The sequence below is a fragment of the Chiloscyllium punctatum genome, chromosome 21 (assembly GCF_047496795.1).
Source record: "Chiloscyllium punctatum isolate Juve2018m chromosome 21, sChiPun1.3, whole genome shotgun sequence".
NCBI lineage: Eukaryota > Metazoa > Chordata > Chondrichthyes > Orectolobiformes > Hemiscylliidae > Chiloscyllium > Chiloscyllium punctatum.
This window is the reverse complement of record NC_092759.1, coordinates 5,141,047-5,153,153: the sequence shown is the minus strand read 5'-3', so window position 1 is coordinate 5,153,153 and position 12,107 is coordinate 5,141,047. Positions and strand designations below refer to the sequence as shown.

Below are 12,107 nucleotides of genomic sequence, written 5' to 3'. Positions count from 1 at the left end.
TGCAACAAAATGTCCCAACTCCTATACTCAATGCTCTGACCAATGAAAGCAAGCATACTGAAAGCTTTCTTCACCGCCCTGTCTACCTGTAACTTCACTTTCAAGAAGCTATGAACCTGTACCCCTGGATCTCTTTGCTCTATAACACTCCCCAGGGTCTTATCATTATCCTGCCCTGGTTCGCCTTATCAAAATACGACACCTTGCATTTATCTAAATTAAACTGCATCTGCCATTCCTCAGCCCACTGGCCCAAACTCGCTGTGTCCCCAGATAATCTTTCTCACCCTCCATGATGCCACCATTCTTGGTGTCACCCACAAACTTACGAACCATGCCTCCTTCATTCTCATCTAAATCATTAATATAAATGACAAACACGGGTGGCTCAGTGGGGACGCGGGTTCAATTCCCGCCTCGGGCAACTGTCTGTGTGGAGTTTGTACATCCTCCTCGTGTCTGCGTGGGTTTCCTCCCACAGTCCAAAGATGTGCAGGTCAGGGTGAGTTGGCCACGGTAAATTACCCACAGTGCTCAGGGATGTGTAGGTTAGGTGCATGGATCAGGGGTAAATATAGGATAGTCGGGGAATGGGTCTGGGTGGGTTACTCTTCGGGGGGGTTGGTATGGACTTGTTGGGCTGAAGGGCCTGTTTCCACACTGTCGGGGTTCTATCTTTCTAAAAAGCAATGATACAAATATTTCTGCAAGAGGCCTTACAATTTCCTCCCTAACTTCCCACAAAGTCCTGGAATACGCGAGATCAGATGCTGGAGATGTACGCACCTTTATATTTTCTAAGACCTCCAGCGCTTACTTTTCTGAAAGTCAACTGTTCTCAAAACATCGGTATTTATTTCCCTGAGCTCCCCAGCCTCCCTTTCTTTTTCCACAGTAAAAACCGACGCACAATATTCATCTCATATCTCTCTCATTTCCTGAGATTCAACACAAAGACGATCTCTTTGATCGTTCAGGGGCCCAAGTCTCTCTCTAGTTGTCCTGAATCTTCAACTAGTCACTGAGGGACCACCAAAAGTGAAAATTCCTTGAACATTTCTCCATCACCCATTCCCATAGAATTTAATTACACCCTTGAAGCATGATGAACCACCAATTTAAACAGATTACTAGGCATTTCACTGAGCCCTTGAAAGGGATGTAGTGGATATGGTGACTTGGCCAAATGCTGATAATGTGTCAGACAAGGGCGATCTATCCTGGTCAATGGCTCTCCGTTGTTTCTGCTTAATATTGTGATGTTCGCAAAAAGAGTTCTAAACATGGTTGACCATTCAAATGGCTGACCTTAAATGACTCAAAAAAAAAATTACCATCATAAAACACGAATCATTTTGTAATGACCACAATTGATAAAGTATAAATTATCCTGACCTGAGATTGTCTCGGGGGTAGATGTTGTAGTCTCAGGGGTGATGGTTGTAGTCCCAGGGGTGGTGGGTGTAGTGTCTGGGGTGGTGGGTGTAGTCCCAGGGGTGGTGGGTGTAGTGTCTGGGGTGGTGGGTGTAGTCCCAGGGGTGGTGGGTGTAGTGTCTGGGGTGGTGGGTGTAGTCCCAGGGGTGGTGGGTGTAGTGTCTGGGGTGGTGGGTGTAGTCCCAGGGGTGGTGGGTGTAGTGTCTGGGGTGGTGGGTGTAGTCCCAGGGGTGGTGGGTGTAGTGTCTGGGGTGGTGGGTGTAGTGTCTGGGGTGGTGGGTGTAGTCCCAGGGGTGGAGGGTGTAGTCCCAGGGGTGGTGGGTGTAGTGTCTGGGGTGGTGGGTGTAGTCCCAGGGGTGGTGGGTGTAGTGTCTGGGGTGGTGGGTGTAGTCCCAGGGGTGGTGGGTGTAGTGTCTGGGGTGGTGGGTGTAGTGTCTGGGGTGGTGGGTGTAGTCCCAGGGGTTGAGGGTGTAGTGTCTGGGGTGGTGGGTGTAGTGTCTGGGGTGGTGGGTGTAGTCCCAGGGGTGGTGGGTGTAGTCCCAGGGGTTGAGGGTGTAGTGTCTGGGGTGGTGGGTGTAGTGACAGGGGTGGAGGGTGTAGTCCCAGGGGTGGTGGGTGTAGTCCCAGGGGTGGAGGGTGTAGTGTCTGGGGTGGTGGGTGTAGTCCCAGGGGTGGTGGGTGTAGTCCCAGGGGTGGAGGGTGTAGTCCCAGGGGTGGTGGGTGTAGTCCCAGGGGTGGAGGGTGTAGTGTCTGGGGTGGTGGGTGTAGTCCCAGTGGTGGAGGGTGGAGTGTCTGGGGTGGTGGGTGTAGTGTCTGGGGTGGTGGGTGTAGTGTCTGGGGTGGAGGGTGTAGTGTCTGGGGTGGAGGGTGTAGTGTCTGGGGTGGTGGGTGTAGTGTCTGGGGTGGAGGGTGTAGTGTCTGGGGTGGTGGGTGTAGTGTCTGGGGTGGAGGGTGTAGTGTCTGGGGTGGTGGGTGTAGTGATAGGGGTGGAGGGTTTAGTGTCTGGGGTGGAGGGTGTAGTGTCTGGGGTGGAGGGTGTAGTGTCTGGGGTGGTGGGTGTAGTGATAGGGGTGGAGGGTTTAGTGTCTGGGGTGGTGGGTGTAGTGTCTGGGGTGGTGGGTGTAGTGATAGGGGTGGAGGGTTTAGTGTCTGGGGTGGTGGGTGTAGTGTCTGGGGTGGAGGGTGTAGTGCCAGGGGTGGAGGGTGGACTGTCTGGGGTGGTGGGTGTAGTGTCTGGGGTGGAGGGTGTAGTGTCTGGAGAGGTGGGTGTAGTGTCTGGAGAGGTGGGTGTAGTGTCTGGGGTGGAGGGTGTAGTCCCAGGGCTGGATGGTGCAGTGTCTGGGGTGGTGGGTGTAGTGTCTGGGGTGGAGGGTGTAGTGTCTGGGGTGGTGGGTGTAGTGACAGAGGTGGAGGGTGTAGTGTCTGGGGTGGTGGGTGTAGTGTCTGGGGTGGAGGGTGTAGTGTCTGGGGTGGTGGGTGTAGTGTCTGGGGTGGAGGGTGTAGTGACAGGGGTGGAGGGTGTAGTGTCTGGGGTGGTGGGTGTAGTGACAGAGGTGGAGGGTGTAGTGTCTGGGGTGGAGGGTGTAGTGACAGGGGTGGAGGGTGTAGTGTCTGGGGTGGTGGGTGTAGTGTCTGGGGTGGTGGGTGTAGTGACAGGGGTGGAGGGTGTAGTGTCTGGGGTGGTGGGTGTAGTGACAGGGGTGGAGGGTGTAGTGTCTGGGGTGGTGGGTGTAGTGACAGAGGTGGAGGGTGGAGTGTCTGGGGTGGAGGGTGTAGTGACAGAGGTGGAGGGTGGAGTGTCTGGGGTGGTGGGTGTAGTGACAGAGGTGGAGGGTGGAGTGTCTGGGGTGGTGGGTGTAGTGACAGGGGTGGAGGGTGTAGTGTCTGGGGTGGTGGGTGTAGTGACAGAGGTGGAGGGTGGAGTGTCTGGGGTGGTGGGTGTAGTGACAGAGGTGGAGGGTGGAGTGTCTGGGGTGGTGGGTGTAGTGACAGGGGTGGAGGGTGTAGTGTCTGGGGTGGTGGGTGTAGTGACAGAGGTGGAGGGTGGAGTGTCTGGGGTGGAGGGTGTAGTGACAGAGGTGGAGGGTGGAGTGTCTGGGGTGGTGGGTGTAGTGACAGAGGTGGAGGGTGGAGTGTCTGGGGTGGTGGGTGTAGTGACAGGGGTGGAGGGTGTAGTGTCTGGGGTGGTGGGTGTAGTGACAGAGGTGGAGGGTGGAGTGTCTGGGGTGGAGGGTGTAGTGACAGAGGTGGAGGGTGGAGTGTCTGGGGTGGTGGGTGTAGTGACAGAGGTGGAGGGTGGAGTGTCTGGGGTGGTGGGTGTAGTGACAGGGGTGGAGGGTGTAGTGTCTGGGGTGGTGGGTGTAGTGACAGAGGTGGAGGGTGGAGTGTCTGGGGTGGTGGGTGTAGTCCCAGGGGTGGTGGGTGTAGTGTCTGGGGTGGTGGGTGTAGTCCCAGGGGTGGTGGGTGTAGTGTCTGGGGTGGTGGGTGTAGTGACAGGGGTGGAGGGTGTAGTGTCTGGGGTGGTGGGTGTAGTGACAGAGGTGGAGGGTGTAGTGTCTGGGGTGGTGGGTGTAGTCCCAGTGGTGGTTGGTGTAGTCTCAGGGGTGGTGGGTGTAGTCCCAGTGGTGGTGGGTGTAGTCCCAGTGGTGGAGGGTGTAGTCCCAGTGGTGGTGGGTGTAGTCTCAGGGGTGGTGGGTGTAGTGTCTGGGGTGGTGGGTGTCTCTGTGGTCGATGTGTCTGCAAAGGAATCAGAAGGAAGAAAATGAGTTGCATAAATAACAATTATTCATAAATTGCTGCTATCCACTGGGAGAGATTTCTCCCTGATTGGGAAATCTAATACAACTGGATTCAATGTTGGGGTAAGTGACCAGTGCTTTAGGACTCACAGTGGCTCAGTGGTTAGCACAGCTGCCTCACAGCACCAGGGTTCCTGGTTCAATTCCACTCTCGGGTGACTCTCTGTGTGGAGTTTGCACATTCTCCCTGTGTCTGCGTGGATTTCCTCCCACAGTCCAAAGGTGGGCAGGTTGGTGGGGGGGGGGGGTTGGTCATGCTAAGTTTTCCATAGTACCCAGGGATGTGCAGACTGGGTGGATTAGCTGAGGGAAATGAAGGATGACAGGGCTAGGGTGGGACTGGGTGGCATGCTCAATGGAGGGTTGGTATGGATGGATGGGCTGAATGGCATGTTTCCACACTGTAGGGATTCTATAATTGACTGGAACAAGGAACATTCTCTTCACAAGATTTGCGGAGTCGCCGTCACTGAATATATTTCAGGCTGACATCATCAGAGGTGTGGTCTGTCAGTGAATCAAGTAGGAAGTCGACATGTTCAAGCCCAAGATCAGCTATGATTGTAGTAAATGGGAGAGCAGACTTGATGGGCTCAATGGCCTCCGCCTGCTCCAGTTTCTGGGGTTCTTATGTTCTGGATGGCATGTGAGGTTAAAATGAATAACTTATTTTGATTCCAGTGACAATAACTGAGGAGAGACACTTAACAGTGGTCGTACCCAAACAGTCGACGATGCAGACTTTGTCCACTCCAAGTTGAGCGGCCTTGCTGTCTCCTGAAACGCCTTCTATAATAAACTGGAAACAGAAAGACACTGAGTTAGATCATAATACACACAGGACGATCCTTACCTCAACTCCTCACCTGTCATCTTGTTCAGGTCTAGTGTGTTGGTGTGTGTGTTCGCGTGTATATATGTGTGTGTGAGACAGTGAGTGAGAGAGAGAGAGAGAGAGACTGCGTGCACGTGTGTGTGAGAGAGAGAGAATGCGTGCATGTTTGTGTCTGTGTATTTGTACGTGCTCGTGTGTTTCTGTGTGTGTATCCATGTGTTTGTGTGTGTCTATGTGCGCACGTGTATGTGTGTGTGTGCACGCGTGCGTGTGCGTGTTTGTGTGTTCGTGTGTGTGTATGTGTGTCTGTGTGTGCTTGTGCATATGTGTTCGTGTGTGTATGTGTGCTTGTGTGTGTGCATGTGTGTCTGTGTGCATGTGTGTCTGTGTGCGTGTGTGTCTGCATATGTGTGGGTCTGTGTGTGTGTGTGTGTTTGTGTGAGTGTGTGTGAGTGTGTGTGAGTGTGTGTATTTGTCTGTGTGTATGTGTGTCTGCCGGTGTGTGTGTCTGTGCAAGTGTGTGGGTCTATGTATGTGTGTGTCTGTGTGTGTGTCTGTGTATGTGTCTGTGCGTGTGTGTAGGTCTGTGTGTGTGAGTGTATGTGTGTGTGTGTGCCTGTGAATGTGTGTCTGTGTGTGTGCATATCAGGGGACTGTCTGTGTGCATGTGTCTGTGTATGTGTGTCTGTGTGTGTCTGTGTGTGCGTGTGTGTTCGTGTGTGTGTGTGTGTGTCTGTGTCTATGTGTGTGTGTGTCAGTGTGTGTGTGTTTATGTGTGTTCTTGTGTGTGTCGGCGTGTGCGTGTCAGTGTGTGTGTTGTATGTGTGTGTGTCTGTGGGTGTGTCTGTGTATATGAGTGTGTCAGGGGATTGTCTGTGTGTGTCTGTGTATATGTGTGTGTCAGGGGACTGTCTGTGTGTGTCTCTGTGTGTGTGTGTGTGTCAGGGGACTGTCTGTGTGTGTGTCTGTGTGTGTCTGTGTGTGTGTGTCTGTGTGTGTGTCTGTGTGTGTGTCTGTGTGTGTGTGTCTGTGTGTGTGTGTGTCAGGGGACTGTCTGTGTGTGTGTGTGTGTGTGTCTGTCAGGGGACTGTGTGTGTGTCTGATGTCACAAAGCTGGTCCTTTTTTCTAAGTGCTGTTCCTTTTCTCAAGGATACGGTGTCCTTGGTGTTGTTTTTCAGAGGGGTCATTAACAGTCCGGTCTCTGATCTGGTTGGTTTGGTATACAGATGCAAGGGTTTACTGAGACCTGTCTGTTTATATATAAACAGATGAGACTTTAGGCCAAAGCTTTCATGTTTTAGAAGTGACCTGTATAATGAAAGGGAGGTGGTCAGTCCTGAAAGCTGAACCCTTGTTAGATTCAGAGCAGCGGGAGCTGTGTGTGAAACAGGCTACTGAACTCTCTCTCCTTCTGCCCTTCTAACTTCAACCTGTAAACCTCCGTATCCTTTTTACTCTGTGTTTAAGGGGGTTTGTTTATTGGGACTGTTGCACGTATCTTTCGGAACAGCGTTATTAAGTCGAGTTTGGACAGACTGAGTTCTGCAGCTTTTCTATATTCTGTTCTTTGAGTTTCATTCTGTAATTATGTGAATGAATATTTGTCTGTTTTAAAACCTGGTAGTCAACCTAGCTAACTTAGTCTGGGTTTTTCTTTTAACTGTACACGTAGCAAATTGCAAAGTTATGCTCTGGGCTGCCTGCTTAAGAATGTTTTGAATGGTCTGGGCTAGTCCATAACAAGGGCAAGCCCATCTCCCCACAAACGATGGACCCTCATTCCATGTCACCCTTTCTCATACATGCCTCTGCAAACACCTGCCCACTCCTACTTGACTGCTAATCATATTAATGCCATGGCCAGTGTATTATTCTGATCAATGTAGGCTTGTTAACAAGTCTATGTGATACTTGATAATTGATCCAAATATAGTGGTGTGCAACTGATTTCCTAACGAGCATTGTAGAAATGTCAGTCCCGGATATATGAGGAAAGGTGGTGTGTCTGTCCTGCTGAATATACGTGTAATGGGCACATCAAATCCATCCCACCTTCCAATGGCTTCCGCGCCTGTTTACCTTGCTCTGAGTCCTCACCCAGTCAAGCATGGATCAATTAATTGCCGGACCCACATAATCAAGTACAGTTCAGTGAAAACAGTGAATGCCTCTCAACCTGTTGCAAGAATCTAAATGTTCTCACGAGTGAGTAACCCAGCCAGGTTCCTATAACATCCCTTGTCTACCCATTCCCTTACCTGAACAGGTGTTGCTCCACAATAAACTGCCTGGGCCTTGGTCCACTGCTGCAGCGGGTTTCCGGAGGAAGTATAAGCTAACGCACTGGCGGAAGATCCTGGTGCACACCAAAGAGAACCACAGCACAACATCAGCTTATGGGATATCAGAACATGACAGTGTGGAATGGTTTCATTGCAAGCAAGGTTTGTGTGTGTGTGTGTGTGTGTGTGTGTTTGTGTCTCTGTGTGCATCTGTGTGTGTGTGTGTGTGTATCTGTGTATGTGTCTGTGTCTGTGTGTGTGTATCTGTGTCTGTGTGTGTGTATCTGTGTATGTGTCTGTGTGTGTGTATGTGTGTGTGTGTGTATGTGTCTGTGTCTGTGTGTGTGTCTGTGTCTGTGTGTGTCTGTGTGTGTGTGTCTGTGTGTGTGTCTGTGTGAGTGTGTGTGTATCTGTGTATGTGTCTGTGTGTATCTGTGTGTGTGTCTGTGTGAGTTGTGTGTATCTGTGTATGCCTGTGTCTGTGTGTGTGTGTATCTGTGTATGTGTCTGTGTGTGTGTCGTGTGTGTGTTTGTGTGTCTGTGTATGTGCCTGTGTGTGTGTCTGCGTGCCTGTGTCTATGTGTGTGTATCTGTGTATGTGTCTCTGTGTGTGTGTCGTGTGTGTGTGTTTGTGTGTCTGTGTATGTGTCTGCGTGCCTGTGTCTGTGTGTGTGTGTGTGTGTGTGTGTCTGCGTGCCTATGTCTATGTGTGTGTGTGTTTGTGTGTGTCTGCGTGCCTGTGTCTATGTGTGTGTGTGTTTGTGTGTGTCTGCGTGCCTATGTCTATGTGTGTGTGTGTGTGTGTGTGTGTGTGTGTGTTTTGTGTGTCGGTGTCTGTATCTATGTGTGTGTCTGTGTGTCGTGTGTGTGTGTCTCTGTGTGTGAGCGTGTGTGTGTCTGTGTGTGAGCATGTGTGTGTCTCTGTGTGTGTCTGTGTGTGTCTCTGTGTGTGTGTGTGTCAGTGTGTGCATGTCCCTGGGTTTGTGCTTGCTTGAGTAAATGTACATTGTTATCTGTATGTATGTGTATTAAGTGCATGTTTGTGCACATGATAATGGTTTGCAAAAACTCTCCTGTGTGTCTGTGAAGGTACCTGCATATGAATGTACATACATCTGTGCCTTATCATTTCTGTAAATGCATCTATGAATAAACATTTGTACATATGTGTGTGTACATCCAAGTCGCTCTATACACATATACATGTTTACATACATATGTGGTGTACCCATGTACATATGACTGCACATGTATATTCTTATGATTCCAGCAAACGTCATTGCTGGTCATGTCAGATCCCAGACTGAAACCTGCCTTGATAGATCTTATTTAATTTTGGTTTTAATTATGGGCTCTTTCATGAGCACACAATGCTGCAGATTTGATTTTAAAAAGAACAGAAGTTTATTATGCAAAAGAAATGAAGACAAAATAGAATAAACCAAGCTATTTACATTTAACACAAATCTAAAGATTTCAGAATACACTGTTAAATGCAATCCCATTAATCCCAAGAATAATCTATTCCATAATTCACTCCAAAGAGAATAACCTCCTCTTTCCCATGCATAGGGTTTAATTTAACTGTAGCCCTCAATACTTTGTCTTGAGAATCTGTTAGCCTGTTCTGGAGTTCTCATACAAATGAACTTAGACTTTCTCAGCTTCAAATAATCTTTTCTTGGCTTTTACCAAACGCCCCTGGTCTGGAACTTTTAAATTTAACTCCTTACACTGAATTAATCTCCCCTTTTTACGTATCTCTGTCTTACACACACAGCTTTAGCAAAGTCTTCTGCAAAAACTGCCTAAAAATAGTTATCAGTATTTCCTTTATGTCCAAACATTCCGGAAACTTCGATCTGAAAGCTTAAACTCTCCTGCTGTAAACAATGCAAACTTATATCCATGATAAAAATCTCTCTCCGATGCTGTATTTTAAAAGAAATCACCATTGCAACAATGCTGTCACCAAAGAAAAAGGTTACTTTGTCCTTTTTTTAAAAAAGAGAGATTGTAAAGGCAGAGGTGCCGAAATGGCTATGGGGGCGGGGGCGGGGGCAGTGGGGGTGGGGGTGGGGGGGTGGGGGGAGCGGTTTAAGTAAACAACATAGGAGGACTTTAGGCTTTTTTAGAAGAAGCTGTAACAACGCAAGTAGCTTAAATGGGAGTGGCCAGCTCTCACCAACCAGGTTCTGCAGTTTTTTTTTAACCGGTGTAGCAGTCAGAGACTGTTTGGGGTCACAGAAGGGTTGGAAGCTTCAGATGGAACAACTCCTAGCTGCTACTTTCCCTGGAATCTCTCTTGACGTTGTTTCCCTTTGGATGGGAGAACTGCATGTAAGAATCTGTGTCTGAATTTTACTATATTGGAACAGTTAATTCATACTAGGGTACTGTATCTATTCTTCAGTTACATTTTCCAATATTTAAATTACTCTAAATTCTTCTTTCTTTTGTTTGCATTCTAAGTTATGGTGGTTAAATAAATTGTATTTTGATTAACATCGAGTGGTTAGACTAGTTACGTTACATCCGGAAGTTGCCACTTCTACTGGTAAAATAAGGAACAGTTAGGGTCGAGGCTACCTTCTTCAAATATTTTGAGGGGATCTGGCCTGGTCCATAACACCATGGTGACACTAAATCTCTTCAGGCACACAGAAACCCCGTACTCCTATAGCTCTGAGAATCTGAAATCTGGATTTAGGCTGTTGTGAGAAGCAACCATTTATTGCATGCTTTTACCAACTACAAAATGGCTTCTTACTGCTGGTAACATAACAAAATGGCTTCTAGGAGCCATGGCATCTAACTGCATTCCTGAACTAATTGAAAGAGATTAGCAAACAATCCCCTGTTCATAGTAGGAATTAACTAAGCAAGATAAGACATTATTAAAGTATTCAAATTGGCCTTGGAAATCAGGTGACAAGAGATAAAGACAGTAAAACAAGGTAGTTCCCAGGAAGTATCAATGCTTAATGTTATGTCTATTTGTTATATCATTTCATTTTATTGGATTAATTTCGTGATTAAGGCTGTTCTGTTTGTTAAGAGACCTATAAAAGTTGCCTGTGTTTTAAGGTTGTACGCAGCTTTTCCACTGTACACTGAGATACTTAACCCCTGCGTTGCTGGATAACCTATGCCCGGCGTCATAATAAATTGTTAAAACTCGCTAAAAGAGACTGAGCTGCTAGAGTTTACTTGTCCGATCGTAGAACTGAGAGGCCCCTCTCGGGGGTCCAGATCTTCAGCTCAAATCCAAACATTAAAATAAATGAGATCACAACACAGACATGACACACGCCTAACATAATGTTTGTAGATGCTGTGTATACGTGATCATGCTTGTGTGTGTGGAGGTTTGCATATCCATGTGCAAGTTCACTGTGCGAGAGTCCGTGTATATGTATGTATTCGTTTGACTGTGCATTTGCATGTGTGTGTGTGTGTGTGTGTGTGTCCATGTGTGTGTGTGTGTCCATGTGTGTGTGTGTGTCCATGTGTGTCGTGTGTGTGTGTGTGTGTGTGTGTGTGTGTGTGTGTGAGGTCACATGTGTCCTGTGTGTGTGCGGCACGCATGGCCATGTGTGTCCTGTATGTGTGTCTCATGTGTGTGTGTGTGTGTGTCCTGTGTGTGTGTGGCCATGTGTGTCCTGTGTACCATGTGTGTGTGTGTGTGTGCATGCATGGCTATCTGTGCCCTGTGTTTTGTGTGTGTGTGTCCTGTGTGTGTTTTGTGTGTGTGCGTGTGTGCGCGTGCGTGGCCATGTGTGTCCTGTGCGTGTGTGTGCATGCATGGCCATGTGTGCTCTGTGTTTTGTGTGTGTCCTGTGACTCTGTGTGTGTGTGTGTGTGTGTGTGTGTGTGTGTGTGTGTGCATGGCCATGTGTGCCCTGTGTTTTGTGCATGTGTGTGTGTGTGTGGACTTGTGTGTCCTGTGTTTTGTGTGTGTGTGTGTACGTGGCCATGTGTGCCATGTGTTTTGTGTGTGTCCATGTGTCGTGTGTGTGTGTGTGTGTGTGTGTGCGCGTATGTGTGTGTGTGCATGGCCATGTGTGCCCTGTGTTTTGTGCGTGTGTGTGTGCGTGGCCTTGTGTGTCCTGTATTTTGTGTGTGTGCGTGCATGGGCTTGTGTGTCCTGTGTTTTGTGCATGTGTGTGCGTGGCCTTGTGTGCCCTGTGTGTGTGTGCGTGTGGCCTTCTGTGTCCTTTGTTTTGTGTGTGTGCGTGGCCTTGTGTGTCCTGTGTGTGTGCGCGCATAACCATGTGTGTCCTCTGTGTGTGTGTGTCTGTGTGTGTGTGTGCGTGTGCGCGTGTGTGTGCACGCACATGGCCATGTGTGTCCTGTGTGTGCGTGTATGTCCTGTGTGTGTGTCCTGTGTGTGTGTGTGCGTGTGTGTGTGTCCTGTGTTTTGTGCGTGTGTATGTCTGTCCTGTGTTTTGTGTGTGTGTGCGTGTGGCCATGTGTGTTCTGTGTGTATGTGTGTGCACGCGTGGCCATGTGTGTCCTATGTGTGTGTGTGCATGGCCATGTGTGTCCTGTGTGCATGTGTGTATGCATATGGCCATGTGTGTCCTGTGTGTGTGTGTGTCCTGTGTGTGGGTGCGCGTGGCCATGCGCGTCTTATGTGTGTGTGCGCATGTGGCCATGTGTGTAATGTGCGTGTATGTGTGTGTGGCCATGTGTGTCCTGTGTGTGTGCGCGTGGCCATGTGTGTCCTGTGTGTGTGCGCACGTGGCCATGTGTGT

At 49.0% G+C, this 12,107-nt stretch overlaps 1 protein-coding gene across 1 annotated transcript in view; it reads right to left on the bottom strand.

Moving 5' to 3' along the window:
• Positions 1–12,107, bottom strand: part of LOC140492433 (zonadhesin-like) — a 146,036-nt gene that overhangs the window by 88,741 nt on the left and 45,188 nt on the right. The window contains exons 17-18 of the mRNA XM_072591324.1: positions 7,327–7,424; positions 4,953–5,031 (exon numbers count right to left, since the gene is read on the bottom strand). Coding sequence (XP_072447425.1) covers positions 4,953–5,031; positions 7,327–7,424 — 177 coding nt within the window. The remainder of the gene's footprint in view (positions 1–4,952; positions 5,032–7,326; positions 7,425–12,107) is intronic.